Below are 17,764 nucleotides of genomic sequence, written 5' to 3' on the forward strand. Positions count from 1 at the left end.
CCTTTATTGGGCTTGGGTGGGACCAGATGTAGCAACGTTTCAAGTTGTGGTATGTCTGTCCTGGATAACAACACCAACATTGTGCTACACTGTGTCACTGGATGATGATGACAAAAATAGTCGCTGGAGTGCTGTGCAGAAATGATCGGGCCTGCTGTGCTGGTTCAAAGCTTTGTTTCTTGAAAGTAAGCTGACTGCTAACCTCTGTCTCAGGGCCGCTTCCTGAGGGTTGGGAACAGGCTATTACCCCAGAGGGAGAGATATATTACATCAACCACCAAAACAAGAGCACTTCCTGGTTGGACCCACGACTTGACTCGCGAATCGGTGAGTTGAATTCCATTTTCAGACCTCTGATGAATTCATCTTTTAAAAATTGCTTTCCATAAAGTCCCAAGTGGAACGTGAAAATAACATCAAATAAGCGAATGATTGAATGGACCCTTGACTAATGAATGCTGTTGCCAAGACACCAAACTAAGGTAAAAATGACACTTAATGGCTTTGGTTTGGCCTCTTCTATACAGTGCGCATTATCGATTCATAGTGTATTTTTTCACCCAGCAATATTGTTGTCGTTATTGTTAATAATGATAACATTATAACTACTATGGCCTACCCAATCATAAGTGTTATGGCTAAAGTATATTATTTTCTAAGCTTTTCCTAGGTTTTCTAACGAAAATCTAAAAATATCATTTGAAAATCATAAAAAAAAATGCATGAATTAGCGAGGAAAAAAAATGTTGTCTTTCTGTATAAGACTCTTAAGAATGTTGTTTGGAAGCTGCACAAATTGCTTTCAACTTGTAGTCTAGATTTGTATATTTTCAGGTCAGTAGCCACAGAGTCTGCATCATTTGACGTGTTCCTGGATGCTCTTTGTAACTAAATGGACTTGACGGCACATACAAATTCATTGATTTACTCATTTAATTTATTGAGCACTTAATTCTAAAGGATGACCGTTTTGACAAATTCTTGCCTTCATACTAAAATCTTTCTAGTAAAAACCTAAAAAGTATTTCCCATCAGGTTATGTCTGTTTCTTCTGTGTATTCAGCTGGAAATCGGCTTGGGTACCTTTGCATATTTTCTGGATTCCTGTAGCGCTGAAGCCCCCTGCTGAGTTTTGATGTTTACCCACTGCCTTAGTTAAACAGGTCAAATTGCTGAAGTCTGAACTGGTTTAATCTGCCAGCTAAATTAACCATTTATTGCACAGATCCCTTTTCACTGAGTCAGTGGGTCAACGTTGCTGTCTACAAGGAATATTACATTTCTATATTTTACCGGCATCTGTTGCCAGTGTGTGTAACCTGTATAAGCCTAATGTGTAGTATGTATATGACCATTCAAACTACAATTAAAACAGAACAAACGAAAAAGCATTAGGCCTCTAAGTATTAATCTTCAGGAAGTGTCAAAGCTTAGAAAGTGTGAGTCTTTGGTTTATACTCAAAAAATGAGAGCTGGATCACAAACAATGACTGAAGATCAAGAAAGGTGAATAGCTATCTTTTGGCAGTGCTAAAGTAACCATGATTTTAAAGCAGTGGTCACCAATTGTTAGCTTGAACTGCAATTGAATTGAGACCCCCACCCCTGACAAATTACATCGGAGACAGCGCACCTTGCTGGTGGAATTTGTCCCGCAGGAAAAATTAGTTGGGAACCCTGATTTAAGTCTTGTACATTGATTAAGTCTTTTGGCATCTTACATAGACGTACAGGTGCACAACAGGCTCGTATCAGGGATTGACAATTAGCTTGTTTCATCAGAAAGACCAATTTTGCATATTGTATGTGTTTTGCAGCAACATGGAATAAGTAAACTTAACTTAAAATTAAATAATAGGGAGAAAATTTGAAAAATCACTATTTTAAAAGACCGTGATATCCTCCTCAGTTAAATTTAATAACTGTATTAATTCCAATAATATCCTTAAATTACACAAAATTCGTGCAGGCAACTGTCTAAATAATGACTGCATCGAAACATAAAGCAAAACCAACCCCCCATAAAAAAAATAATAGTTTTGTAAAGGGGTTTAAAAAATTAGCCTCACACTTCTGCTTTATATACATAACCTTTTATCATATGAGACACATGGAAAGAAAAACAGACCCAGGCAGAACAAAAAATGTTTTCAAGGAACAAAACTGAGGCATGGGATAATCATTCTCATCACCTGACATCTTCTCAGTCCTGGGCTCTTCCTGTGACTATATTGACTTTTCATTTATACGAGAGTAAAAAATCACTCGAAATAAAAATAGTCTCACATAAATTCATTTCTAGCTGTGAGGTTTTTTTGCCCTGAATGTTGGATTTATTGTGACTTTCAATATTTGTGGTATTTCTGCGGAAAAACATTAGACTTAAAGTGCTGTGCAAAAGTCTTAGGCAGTGAAATGAAATGTTATTTCAAAAAGCAATTTTTCTCGGTAGTAAATGCACATTTGATTAGAAAAAAACTAACACTAGACCATATGCAAATTAAGAGTAACAAAAACTAATGAGGATTTCACCTGTTTTCTAAATAGTCACTGATACCCTGCTGGACGGCTAGATGAACTTATTTCAGTTCCCAAACCTCTCCTCAGGGGCACCCCAGCCATTCCATGTATTTCTTACATTTCAGCACCATCTCGTTTAATTAATAATTTAGTTTAAAATGTTAATGAGGTATTGAGATGTATATGTAATAGATAATTGTGTTCAATATTAAATGAACTTTGATGTGACTGTCTCTAAATGTCACCATCCAACTTGGTCGTGGCCCTCAGTTACTGACAAATTTACTGGCAGTATTACTCAAACTTTAACAATGGGAGTGCATTTGACTGAAGGGAAATGGAAGTGCTGGAAATGCTGCTGAGTAACTGGTTCCCCGTGTACGGCTGTGGACACAGGCCCGAGTCAGGCAGGACTGAGCCTTTGCCAAGTTTTTCCCAGTTTCCCAGTTCTTAAACTGTTCCAGACCTTTCCTTTCGACAGTATAAAATCTGCGTGGGGGCAGGAGGAGACAAGGCTACAAAGACAGGAACACAGAAAGGATTAAGTGGAACCTGAAGGAGCCGAGAAGATATTTGTTTAGACACAAGGTGCAGCTTTGGTAGGGTTTGGGTTGAAGGCTGGTCAATCAGGAAATATCGTTGTTTGGGTCTCCCCCTGCGTCACGTCTGCTAAAGAATTACAGCACAAAACACACACGAGTACTTTGTTTAATACGAAGGAACTGCCAGAGTACCTCAGCACAGCATTTTTTGAGAAGATATAATCACAAGAAAACATCAGTACAAGGAGAATATACACATTGGCATGTAATATGTCAAAAATATATTATGAATTTGGTGAAGAGCTAGGGATGATATGAGTTTAGATGTAGAAATCAGCCTTATGAAATTCACCTTTAAACTTAAAATTCACCTTAAAAAATTTTAATGAAGTTGTAGTTACAGTCATAGTAGAAGTGGTTTAAAAGGATTTCAACTTACTGCCAGACATAGAATCTCAGATCCACAGCTAATTTTCAGCACAGCTATACACACATATATAATTTTAATTCATGTAATGCAAATTTAGAAGGAAATACACAAAATGATTGCCATAGAGATTCAGAGTGAACCACAAGTGTAAGAAAGTGTTTATGATGCGCTGATGAAAATTCAGGTGTTGAACAAAAAAGAAAAACTAATATTTGAAGACAAACTCCATATTTTATCATTTTTAGAATGTAATGGTTAATTGTTTGGCTAAGTTTTGGGTGGTCTGTTGTACCTTTTTTTATTTTATTTTAAATAACAGCCCTGTTATTTTTGTGTCATTTAGTATAGTGCAAATATTTACCGGAATATATCTGTAGTGCTATAGCAGAAATCTCTGCACGTGGGCTTATGCTGACCTCTGGCGATGGTCAGTGGTATTGCAATGTGAGTATAGACCGAAAAAGGCTGCTCTCTATGCTAAAAAGCCAAATGATTTTCATAGCCTTTACATTACCTTGGTGTACATTGTCCTTCATGTGTGTGTGTGTGTGTGTGTGTGTGTGTTTGTGTGTGTGTGTGTGTGTAATGTTAACCATAAAAGGAGTTAAGAAAGAGCAGTTACATTTTGACCAAATACTTTCAACTGTATCTTGCATTTTTGGTGCATATACCACGTAGGTCCATGTGCATTTAAATTCTGCATTAAAAGCCCAAAGCAGTGGTGTAGGTTTTTTGGAAGATTGCACCAGCATGTGGTGAACCTGCACCATAATCATCTAGCACGTATGCACACCACAAGCCAAACTATGTTGCAAAATTACTCCAAGAAGTACACGATTCCACAATAGTAGTAGTAGTGGTAAGGCTTTACTTGACGGGACACAAATTCAGTCATTACTGAAGTACAAATTGTGAACAAATCATGAACAAATATAGTCACTACTTGAGATAAAAGATGCGTCATGATTCATTAATGATGGACACACATGACATCAGTACTTTTGTAATTCATTAAATGTTCCTTCAGTGGTTCACAAAGGTTTACAGAACTAACAGATACAGTAACAAATATAGAAACTGCTTGAAATAAAACATGGATAATGATTCATTAATGATTAATTAACACGAGATTTTGGGGGCGGCATGATGGTGCAGTAGTTAGCACTGTTGCCTCACACCTCTGGGACCTGGGTTCGAGTCTCCGCCTGGGTTACATGCGTGTGGAGTTTGCATGTTCTCCCCATGTCGTCGGGGGGTTTCCTCCGGGTACTCCGGTTTCCCCCACAGTCCAAAAACATGCTGAGGCTAATTGGAGTTGCTAAATTGCCCGTAGGTGTGCATGTGTGAGTGAATGGTGTGTGAGTGTGCCCTGCGATGGGCTGGTCCCCCATCCTGGGTTGTTCCCTGCCTCGTGCCCATTGCTTCCGGGATAGGCTCCGGACCCCCCGCGACCCAGTAGGGTAAGGGGTTTGGAAAATGGATGGATGGATAATAATTGCTTTGGCCAATTAGAAAATGGTGACTTTTTAGATACAATATTGGCAGTCATTATAACATTTATGGGAGCAAATTATTCTTGAGGAAAAACGATCCTCCAAACAGGAAACTGATTGAATGAATCGGGTGTCAATCATTCTGCAGCTTTTAACTGTCAAAATCTTTGGTTTGTAAGGATTTAAGAAGGTACTGTAAAATGTACCCGTACAGCTGCATTACAGTTTGTGGTTCTGGACACTTCAGTACTGATTTTTTTGTCTTGTATTGGAGTTTGTTTCTCTATTGGATATTCTTATTGGAAGCATTAATGTACTTCTTTATTTCCCTGCTCTTGCTCATAGTCTAGGAAAAATACAGATTTTTTCATGTATTTCAAAAGTTTTCTTTTTAGTCATTTATCTATCTAATACGAGTAACTAAAATGATACAGTTTTATGGCAGTGGAAAGGATGTCGGCTAAGCTTTTATTTTCTGAACATGGATAACATGGATTACTGTTACATCAGCATCAAGCACACATTCTGTCTCTTCCTGCTTTTGCAGCACAATGATTGACACCCGGCTCATCAAATCAAGTGCAAGGACCAAATTTCGTCATTGTATCTTTTTGTGTTTTCCGTTAATGTTAAATGACTCATTGCAATATTGTATTTTTTGAAATATTGTTTTGTTTTTGTCTTTTTTAGCTGTTGTTGAATTTTGTTTTATTAATTGTTTTCCATTTCACCACAGACAAGTTTTTCACCGTGGTCTTTAATTAAAAAACAAACAAACAAAAAAAAAATCACTGAGCTTCATAAAAATAAATATGCCCCTTACTTACTGGCGGGGGGGGATCAGTCCTGGATAATTAAGGGGGTGTCTATGTTGTCATGAATGTAAATATTCATTCTAAAAACTGTTGTTGAAAATTTGATGAGTATTTACATAGATCAAGTATAACATTTGATTTTGTTCAATACTATTTCAGTGAGAGAGAGCGAGTGGGCGTATACTAGACTGGGTAAAACAGTTAATTGTGTGATTTTCATAGCTGAGCAATACTGGGAAATGGCTTTACTAATGAGGAAATAATCACATTTTAATTACATCCATTTCTTGCATGCACAGTGAAGACATTTTATTCTTGGGTAATTAATATCAGCTAATTACATGAACAGTCATATAAAGAGTTACTGCATTGCTTAATGTCACAACTGAATGTCTCTCAATTTTATCTTTGTTTTCATACTGCAGAAACTGTCATTGTAATCATTTCTTCTGAATTAATGTGAATTATTTCATCCTTTTGAAATGTATATACGACTTATTAACTAATTATTATTATGTATTATTGATATGTATCTCATAAGAACCTTACTGATTACCTATTTCATAGGCGTATCATTATTATCCATTTGTATTTGATATCTTGCTGTGTAATTTTACATTTTATGATATTGTTGCTTTTGAGCTTAACCTGAAAAACAGTGCAGTTTTGTCAAGGTACCGAAGTATGTCTACTTAAAGTTCAGAACTCTGTTTTTTAATTAGCGAGATATATTGAAACATTAAAGTTATATCACCTACAGTATCGTGTTACCCTGCAATGATATTCTTGTGTTTGACCCTTTGAAAAGAGCCTTGTACTTATGAAATATAGAAAATTTGTGTATTGCATTTGTTTTTATATATCTTAAAAATTTCTTTAGAATTTAAATACAGTATATATTACTATAATATCAATATTAATATAGGCCTAATTATTCATTCTTCGAGGTGATTTCGCAAAAACGATTTTTAATTACATTTTTAGATTGTCAATATAAAACATTTTATATAACAGCGATTAAAAGATTTTTCTAGTGAAGTATTTTGTTTTATTTTCTTGAATATACCAGTAATCAGTGATGGATGCTAGATACTGGGTGTAAGTGTTTTAACAGGCTTTGCTGGAATCGTCATTCACCTGGATGTTTCTAAGTGAGTTATACTTTATGTATGCAATAAGCTATACATACAGTCAGTCCTGCTACAATGTGAATAATGTGTTCCTGAAAAATGTCACTTTAGCTAAAATCGCCTACTAAACTACACATATACAATGGGGAAAATCAGGTTAGGGGAATGTGACTCCAAAACTTAATAACCTACAGCGAAAATAATAATAATAATGAAATAATAAAAACAAAAGCAAGTGGGCAATAATGTAATTATATACATTTTAAATAAAAAATTATAATACATTAATCGGATTATATCATAAACATCTCCTATGGGTCTTATTAGTCTCACGTGAATTCCCCAGTAACCTCTTCAACCGAATGTGCTGAACTCACCATCTTCCCGATTGCAGTGTCAAAAGTAGTGATGATAGTAGTAGTAGCTTCATGAGCCGTTTGCTGTATTTTCTGACTTCACTAGATGGTTTGCTTTGGAGCATGATTTGAGCCATTTTTTGAACAGAGAGCACCACCTAGTGGGGTCAGAAAATACAGCAAATGGTTCATGCAGCATGGTTTTGGCCATAATTAGTCGTGAGTAGTGAGCCACAGCCTCTTCTTTTTTAAAGAATCATTCATTCTTGAATTGGGCATCACTATCGTTGACTTGGACAGCTGTTTTTGTGTGTAAGTACTGCTTCTGGCTAAGACCATATTGCATTGTAGCTCGTATAGTGCTTTTATCTCAGACTAAAAATCTCACAAACAGAAATGCGACTCCATGTTGTATTGAACTTGGGTACTAATGTATCTAGCACTAGAACAGATTTGTGGTGTAATATCACGCGCTGTAGCAGGACTGACTATACCACAAAACTACTGAGTAAGTCATTTGCTACAAGATGACACCTGCGAATGACAATATCTCACATGCCACATGGCTCCCTCTGTGTTTCAGTGCTGAGCTCACAGAGGATTGGCCAGAGCACCCCCGAGAAGCCAACCAGCAAGAGTCAGAGCAATGGGATGAGTCAGGTGAGGATTCAGCAGATGCAGATCGAGAAGGAGAGACTGAGGCATGAACACCAAGAACTGCTGCGTCAGGCACAGACCCAGGTCAGAGCTTAGCTTTCCATTTTTTATTATCTTCCTGTATTAGATTTATGAAGATGGTGAACCCAGATTATTAGTGATGACGCTTCATGAACCATTTGCTATATTTTTCGACCCCACTAGATGGTGTCCTCAGTTCAAAAAATAGCTGAAAGCATACCCCAAAAGTGAACTAAGAGCAAGTGTAGAAATGAGAAAATTAAGTGAAATTGAAGCAAATTAAAGCCTAAAATAATCAAAATAGTCATTATGTCATGAGTGTAAATCTTTAATTTTGAAAAATGTGCACTACATGTCTGATAACCGCTTCTGTGATTTTGAACTATTTTAAATTCTACATTTAAATGTCTTCAACACTTTGAGTAAGTTGTTCTTGGCAAATAAATGAATTCTAGTTAAAAACTGCACAAAAGCAAAAACCACATTTACATCCAGATTTTTCACGATATTAAAACAAAACTACCATCACCCTTCACAGATCACATATTTCTCATTCGTAATGATTGACATAATTTTGTCCTATTTTCCGTCCGTGAATTTTTTCACTCTAAAGTTTTCACCCCGATACTTGGTGTCAGCGGGTTTCTCCTTTTTCGCTTTCTTGATGTGTGGTTACACTTCCAGGAACCTTCAACACTGAGGAACCAGAACCATCTTGTAGCGAGCCTGGAGCAGGACAGCAGCGCGCCAAATGTAGGTTCCTACTCAGGCATGTCGCAGGACGCTAGGACCATGACCACTAACGGCTCGGATCCATTTCTTAACAGGTGAGTCTTTGTTTCGACCATCTTAGGCACAGATACTTGGAAGAAGAGAAGGGATGAAGGCATGGGTAGTATCTGTAGTGAAAATTTTGTATGGGAGTGGAGAAACTCAGGAGATTGGAAGTTAGATATCAGGCCAAATGTCTTGAACCACTTATTTTTTGTGTGAGAACTCTTAATTCACCTTAATTCAGCAGGTTAATTCACCTAATTCATTCAGGGTTCTGGGTTTGATTCCTGCCCTGGACTGTATGCCTTTGGCAGTCCAAAAATGTGCCACAATGGCGTCTGTAAACCTCTCACAGTGACTCTGGCGTCTGTAAACCTCTCACAGTGACACTGGTGTCTGTAAACCTCTCACCGCTATGTTCTGTTGACCATTGTGGATCTTTTAACACAATGAGTAACAGTGTTCTCTAGTGGTATTCCAGCGTCCCATTTCTTCAGATGTAATTATGGACATAATTTTCGGCACTTTTTTTTTAAATTCTCAACTTTTATACACAAGTAAATACTTTTATGCACAAGTTAGTCAAGTGGGAAAAAGTTGGTTTGATTCTCATTGAGAGGAAGAGTGGCGAAGATCTGCTGAAGGCATATTCAAGACAGTGAAGCTGGGATTTATGGAGTTCACTGATTTATGAATCACTGCGATTCTGTAGCCCTGTTTCTGTTATGGTTCCATATCATATTGAGACATTATAGCCAGCTGTCTGGCAGCGGTTCTTGACAGGCCTTGTTCGCCATTCCATCTTTGCTGTCTTCCTTAAAGACAATAAGACCTTGTGGGTCTCTCTGCAGTGGCACCTACCACTCCAGGGATGAGAGCACAGACAGTGGTTTGAGCGTGAGCAGTTACAGTGTCCCCCGCACCCCGGACGACTTCCTCAACAGCGTGGAAGAGATGGAGACAGGTGTGTTTCTCGCCATGAAGATTAATAGTCGATCTCGAATTTGCACAAGAGGCATCAGTCATATTATACCATGTGCTACATTATTCTGTCAAAGAGTTTATTGACATTTACAATTATGTTATGCAACCTTACTACTATACTATACTTGGGAATTATTCACCTAAGATAACATAAATCGGACTTGTGTCTTAACTGAAAACAATGTTATTTTCAGAAACCTTAGTAGGTCTGTAAGTTCCTTGTGAAATTCCTATTGCAGTTTTTTTTGGGTAAACACTTTTTAAATATACAACCACAGGGCTTATAGTGATTTAAAAAAAATGTGTTTTGTGGCAATTTGTGTGCTACAGGTGACTCTGTTGCTGTAACTCCCACGGCATCACAACAGAGTGGTTTCCCCGACTATCTGGACGTCATCCCTGGCACCAGCGTGGATTTCGGCACCCTGGAGAGTGAGAGCATGGCGATGGAGAGCGAAGAGCTCATGCCCAGCCTGCAGGAGGCGCTCAGCTCTGACATACTTAATGACATGGAGTCCGTGCTGGCTGCCACCAAGTGCGATAAGGAGAGCTTCCTAACATGGCTATAGAGAGAGAGAGGTATGAGCTGGTCTCCAGTTCCCCGCATCCATTTATGGCTAAACCCGCATCTTCACCAGATTGCTGCCACAGCACCTCTGAAGAGCGTGCAGTCCTCCCCCACCCCATGCCCTATCACCCGAAGACATTTTGCATTTTCAGTTGAAAGCAAATTATAGGAAAAACAGAAACATAACTGCAGATCAACTGTGGGGTGAGGATCATATGTGTGCTTGTTTACTCACCTTAGATAATATTAAGTTCTACAGAACACAAACTTTTACTTAATCTCCTTTCATATATATATATATTTTAAAAAAATATTTCTCTGTCTACTGCCAGAGAGTTTAGTTGGGATATAGTCTTTGGGGTTTTTATTACGTCTGCTGCAGCAGTTCCCATGTCTCATGTCATTGCTTATTAATGATATACAATCATATTCCTGTTGCATTTTTAAAATGCGATGATTTCTGTGACTTCTGTGACTGGAATACTGACTCTTACTATGAAGCCCTCATTTATTCTTCAGACATTTTATGTTCATCTCATTTTGCTCCATTATCTCTGTAAATTTTGCATGTTACTTAATGTTTAACGTCATTTTCTCCTAAAAGAATTTTATTATTATTTTTGCAAATCTTTTGTCTGTTCTCGTCTCATTCACCTTTCCGTATTTAGCATGTTCATTGACTGGTGGGTAGATATTGGTGGATGTCTTTAAAACCTCTGTCTGGCCACCTGCTGCTCTCCAGAGGTCTGTCACTTATTGCTACCTTAGCCCCATGTTTTTGACAAATAAAACAGACTTTCAGGTTTTCTTTTATGGTGAGGAAATAGGTGAAAAGAGCTTTATTTGCTCAGTGAAATTGTATTCACATGGCTGTGCAGATGTGCGCAATTCTGTATTCAGAGAAAGACTATGCAGGAGGTCCGTGACATGCCTGTGGGTTTGACAAAGTAGAGAATTGAAATATGATATAATGGTTAGTTAGCGAGCTTCGATGTTAGTTCTATAACAACATATTATCCTCAGGATTTTTATCTTGCTTTCCAAAGACTGTTTTATTTTCCATAGTGAAATAGAACAACAACAAATATTTATTGATCTCATAAGCTAACAAATCAATGTTCGGATTTGTCTCTGTTGAAGCACAGATCGTGTACTTCATGGCTAGCACTCTATGTCGGTAGCGTTATATGAACTTTTCTGTTAAGATGGCTGCAATCAGTGTTTAAGTGTTTAGAGTCTGGATATAGTGTTATAAATGCACCATCCATTCCTGTGTTTACATTCCTGACTTTTAAGGTGTAACGCTTTCTGTATGTTAAAAATTGCTAAGAATAATACTAAGAATACTAATTACAGTTGGATGTTTACAAGGTGACAACGCTAATTGCTGTCAGTACCTGGTGCAGTTTCCTCAAAGCCAGGCATAGTATGAATAAACCATTTGTCATACTTAATTGGATGCAAAACAGCAGAATCCCATTTAATGTATGACTGTTTTTTAAAGTATTGCACATTTTGGATTTTATAAGAAATTAAATATATCCACAGCTGCCAAGGTGAAACGCAACAAACATTCTACATTAAGACTATGAATTTTCTACTTCTCAATTATTGTTGACTTTAGTTGGGGGGAAATGGAGTTAAACAATGTTACTACAAATTTATCTTTTAATTTTCTTTGGTACAGTGCTGGTTTTGCACATTTCCAGAAAACATTCACTTAATTGTGTTTTTTTTTTATGAAAGCATGCTTCTATAAATAGTAGTGATATTTACCAAATATACTATGGATTTTGTATTTAATGGAAACAGTAATTGTATGTTGATGTTATAGTGTCACTCTGTAGACGGAAAACAAGTTTACTCACAACATGGGTCCGTTTAATTATGTAAAACTCATGGGTGGGGTACTTTGTTGGTAACGTTTGATGGAATTTTGAGGGAGTACTTCATTATATTGAGGGAGTACTTCATTATATTGAGGGAGTACTTCATTATATTGAGGGAGTACTTCATTGTCATAGGCCAAAGGGAACAAATTTTGTTGGACCTGTTCCCTTTTCTGCTAATAGGAAGATTTTTTTTATTATTAATGTCGTCTCTAGAACCTTCTTCTAATAAGATTGAAAAGTTTTTAATAAATCTTTGTTAAAATACATGGATCTCCTATTGCTGTTAAATACATCATCATTTATTGATTCTAAATGTTTGGTGAATCTGTCCATCTGCAGAAGGCTTCTTTTGGTGAGAGTTGAGGTGGTACCACAGCAAACCTCTCTTTCCAAGGTTGGTTCTTTAGGTGCTCCCAAGCTGTCTGGGAAATCCCTGTTAATCATATACAGTAATCATATCCCTTCTCTGCCAGTGGATTGAGATCCCTCTTGATCTCTGAACTCCTCGCCTTGCAATGGGGAGTGAAGCCCAAAACCCCCACAGAGAAACCTGACTTTCAGACTGTCCTGCTCACCACCTTGTACTTTTGGTCTTTTCCTATAGCTCATGACCATAAATAATTGGAACACAGCTTCCCAAAACAGACATATATGTATGTAATATACACAGACACATGCACACAGACATAGACACACCCACACACACTTTCTTACTGTTCAAGTCATATATTTGACCCTTATTTGGTCCTCACAATGTAATATATACAAGGAGAAAGGGAGAAATAGGACAACTGCATTGCCAGTTTAGTGCATTTTGCTGCTTGGATTATATCTTTTACAACTATAAATGTCCATCCATCCATTTTCCACACCACTTATCTTACTGGGTCGCGGGGGGTCTGGAGCCTATCCCGGAAGCAATGGGCACGAGGCAGGGAACAACCCAGGATGGGGGGCCAGCCCATCGCAGGGCACACTCACACACCATTCACTCTCACATGCATTCCTACGGGCAATTTAGCAAGTCCAATTAGCCTCAGCATGTTTTTGGACTGTGGGGGGGAAACTGGAGTACCCGGAGGAAACCCCACAATGACATGGGGAGAACATGCAAACTCCACACACATGTGACCCAGGCGGAGATTCGAACCCGGGTCCCAGAGGTGTGAGGCAACAGTGCTAACCACTGCACCACCACGCCGCCCCCAGTTCAGTTCAATTCAGTTTAATTCAATTCAGTTTGGCTCAGTTAATTCAATTCAATTCAATTCAATTCAGGTCAATTAAATCCAGTCCAGTCCAATCCAATACAACTTTACTGTCATTATACTATGCAAAGGAACACATATAAATAAGAATCGTCTTGTGACTCCTGGTGCTGGTACAACAAATTTAAAATCGAATAACAGAATGGAGAATAGAGATTTAAAGGATAAGTAAGTTTTTCAGAAGTGCACACAGACAGAGCTACATGCTTTCAGTGCCTTTAGCTCAGTTGGATTCCATCGTTGGGCCAATGTCTGGAGCACCATGACTCAGACACGCACCACTTTGATCTATCTCATTTTTCAGCAGAAAATCCAGTGACTACCATAATTTCCCCAAGGATGATGATAATGCACAAAGGATGTTGAAATTTCATTTGTATTCGTAAGAGGTTAAAGATCAGCTAGAGTGGGTGATGAGGAGGATTTTACTGTAAGCGTCACACTGAGTGGCAGTGAGATCATGAGAAATCCCCAAGGAAAGCAGTTTGGGACCTTGGCGGAGTATATCTCCTAGCTCCGGAAGTGGGACAAAAATAATCTGTCTGCAGCTGTGATGGTCATCTATGTTAAGTAATGAAAAAAATAAACAGAAACATTTGCCTTCCCATGACCTTGTCTTTGACTTACCTCCACAGATCTGCAATGCCAACAGCCTCCACAGTTTTATAGCTAGTGTCATAACTACGACCTACTGTAACAAACTGATATTGATTTGGAAAAATTTACGCAGACACACTTGCTTTGCTATACAGACAGGCGTTGCTTAATTGAATTGCTTGTTGAAAAATGCGTTGTTACATGATTTCAAACATCGTAGAATGTAGTTAAACAGCATACTGTTTTACAGTAAACTTTTTTCTAAGTAGAAAGAGTACACTTCAAAACAATGATAAAAACTACAGTATAGCAAATAAGCCAGTAACATATTGATTTATTATCATTATAAATGGATTGCATTTATATAGCACTTTTCTACTTCCACGAACACTCAAAGCACTTTACAATTCATGCCTCACATCCACACACCGGTGGCGGAGGCTGCCATGTAAGGCACCAACCTGGTCACTGGGAGCAATTTGGGGTTCATTGTCTTACTCAAGGACATTTCAAGGGGGTCAGAAGGAACCAGGGTTCGAACTGGCAACTCTCCAGTTGCCAGACGACAGCACTAGCTCCTGCGCTACCATCGCCCATATGTATGCTATACTTTTATAACACTGGCAATGCAGTAGGTTACTTTGCACCGGTATCACCGCAAACACGTTCATAATGCGTTTAACACTGGCGTTACAATGCTTCATCACAGGCTTATTGAACCATCGTCGCATATGTGGTCTGTCATTGACCGAAATGTTGCTATGCAGCACATGACTGTAATAATGAACCTGTACACAAGATTTAATCTAACATAACTCTGATCTGTCGTTTGTCTCCCATCCACGTCTGAGTTAAGTAAAAAAAATAACCAAAATATGATTTCTCCACTTTTCAGTTAATTACTGAATAATGAGATTGACAAGGCCTAAAAAATCCTATTCAGTTGAATGTCACGTCAAGTTATCAGTCTTGGAAAATAGAGAGCTGGCTTTCCTTTTGTGTTTGGAAGTAATTAATGTAGAAGATATGTGTCAAACTACCAAAGATGCTTTTTCCTTTGCACGGTCTTCCCCAGGATGTAGCGGTATTGCAGTATTTTCCCACGCATCATCACGAGATTACGAGAACAGAACACAAGTTCACGGCAAGTTCCAGCTTCAGACCCAAAGGAATTCAGTGTCTGCTTTTTGTCACTTGGCTATGTAATGTTTCGTATAACCCTGGTTCCCTATCTGCATAAAGTCACTCTTTAGGAGAGTAGCCGACAATATCGGAACACATACGGTGATGGGCAGACGTCTTCGGCAATCAAAGAAACTGTTTAAAGCTCTTTAACTGGGTAGTAAGTGCATATTTTCTCAGAACATACTATGCAAACGAAGAGTAACACAATAAAAACAAGCAATAATTTCTTGTATTCTTCAAGAAGTTACCGATATCCTGCTGGATTGGCTCGATGTACATCGCTCTATGTATGCAGTAAATTTTACCACCAACTCAATTAAATTAATTACTTCTAAAAAGTGAATGAGGTATTGATTAGCTATATGGGATGTGCTAAGTGGTCAAATAAAAAAAATACATTGGTGTGTTAAACACTCGCTTTTGAAACGGCTAAGCTAACAAACTTTGACACTCATTTCATTTATAGCAACATGAAGGTTGTTTAAATATCATTTTCCAAACCGCTTATCCTACTGGGTCGCGGGGGGTCCGGAGCCTATCCAGGAAGCAATGGGCACAACCCAGGATGGGGGGCCAGCCCATCGCAGGGCACACTCACAGACCAGTCATTCACACATGCACACCTACGGGAAATTTAGCAAGTCCAATTAGCCGAAGCATGTCTTTGGACTGTGGGGGGAAACCGGAGTACCTGGAGGAAACCCCCAACGACATGGGGAGAACATGCAAACTCCACACACATGTAACCCAGGCGGAGACTCGAACCCGGGTCCCAGAGGTGTGAGGCAACAGTGCTAACCGCTACAGCACCATGCTGCCCCCATGACTTGTACAGTACTGTACATATTTAAAAAATAAAGGAAAAAAATAAATTGTTTTTTTTCAGTCCTAGATCACCAAGGGTTCAACTGAGACTATATTTCACTGTCACCCAGTTCTCAATAAATGAAACACTCTGGAACATAGCGAGTATTTTTCTTCCTCAATATGGTGATGAATGGCTCACAAAATAGCTTGTTCTCATTAATTTGAGCCAAAAAATATCTTTGCTTATGTAATAAATTTAAATTAATTTAGGACCTTATGGTGTATTTAAGTATGAAATCACACCTATGAAGTCAGTAGATGAACTGGGAGAGCATGGGGGGGGGTCATAAAGTCACTGGAGAGGGGTGTGTGGCACTCCTAATACCTTTGTACGAAGATGAATATCCAAGTCTTTAGAGTCCTGGTCCTCCCTGTCTTACTGTATGACTGTGAGACATGGACGCTACCCAGTGAGCTGAGATGGAAACTGGACTCCTTTGATACTGTGTCTCTTTGGAGAGTCCTTGGGTATCCCTGGTTTCACTTTGTGTTGAACGAGCGGTTGCTAGAGGAGTCCTGAATGAGGCACGTGACCTGCATTGTGAGGGAGCGTCAGTTACAGCACTACGGCCATGTGGCGCGTTTCCCTGAGGGTGATCCGGCTCGCAGGATCCTCATTGCTGGCTGGACCAGGCCGAGGGGACGCCCCTGTTACACCTGGCTGCGGCAGATAGATTGTCACTTCCAGAGGATGGGACTGGACCATGTGTTGGCCTGGGGGGGGGGGGGGGGGTCACCAACCAGGATCCCAAGGTGTCTTGTTGTATGGTGGGTGCAGGCTCCCCCACCAGAGGTGGGTAATTCAGGTCAAGAGAGTAAAAGTCCGGACCAAATGTTTGTTTCAGCCAACCAGTTGAGTATACACCATCACAGAGTACTCAACTGGTTTGATGAACCAAAATCTTGGACTGGACTTTTACTCTCTGGACCTGAAATGTCCACCTCCGTCCCCAAACGGACCGGACCTGACCTGGTAGTCCCATGTTGGTATGATGACATTAAAAATTGATGGAGCAAGTCAGCAAACTTCAGCCTGTTTGTGGTTGCTTGAATCTTCTGTCATAAATTATTATCCATGTCAATAAACAGTGTCAGCTGTTTGCAAACAGTACCTCTTTGTGTTCATAGGTATTATGAATTGGGATTTCACTACGGCGATGTGCATGCAACCATCTTAATGATCTTTAGCTGGCTCTATTCTGGGCTTTTTGCCATGACTCCATAATAAGGCAATCTATTTAAACGCCTCTAGAAGGAATCGCGAAGCCTGGCTCTGTGTGTGTGGAGTTTGCATGCTTACTGAGTACTCGTCCCCTTGCACGTTCCAGTAACAGGCATTTAGGTAAACAGCCCAGAGTGTGATTATATGTATGTGTATCACAACAGTTTTTATATTATATATAAAAGCTTTTTCTGATTTTGGGAATGCTATATATTTTCTAGCAAATTACCCCATAACATTTTCTCAAGAGGATATTCTGCAGTATACTCTGATGAATATAAAAAATTTCTGGCCACAACCTACCTGTATCCAGGGACACATTAACGTGATCCGAGACCCCTGGGCTATTTCATAAGGTGCTGAATCGCAAACATCCATACAAATCATTACATGCAGGTGAGTAAAGTTAAACTGGAAATGACAGATTTCCTAAGACTATAAGC

General features: G+C 38.9%; 1 protein-coding gene across 3 annotated transcripts in view; it reads left to right on the forward strand.

Annotated features, from left to right (window-relative positions):
• Positions 1–12,448, forward strand: part of LOC125712987 (transcriptional coactivator YAP1-like) — a 30,176-nt gene extending 17,728 nt beyond the window's left edge. For all 3 annotated transcript variants that reach the window (XM_048983646.1, XM_048983647.1, XM_048983649.1), the window contains 5 exons: positions 214–327; positions 7,870–8,027; positions 8,649–8,791; positions 9,590–9,702; positions 10,053–12,448. In XM_048983646.1, the coding sequence (XP_048839603.1) occupies positions 214–327; positions 7,870–8,027; positions 8,649–8,791; positions 9,590–9,702; positions 10,053–10,291 (767 nt within the window). In that variant the 3' untranslated portion in view covers positions 10,292–12,448. The remainder of the gene's footprint in view (positions 1–213; positions 328–7,869; positions 8,028–8,648; positions 8,792–9,589; positions 9,703–10,052) is intronic.
• Positions 12,449–17,764: the final 5,316 nt, after the last annotated feature.

Source organism: Brienomyrus brachyistius, chromosome 18, assembly GCF_023856365.1.
Source record: "Brienomyrus brachyistius isolate T26 chromosome 18, BBRACH_0.4, whole genome shotgun sequence".
In the NCBI taxonomy this organism is placed as follows: Eukaryota; Metazoa; Chordata; class Actinopteri; order Osteoglossiformes; family Mormyridae; genus Brienomyrus; species Brienomyrus brachyistius.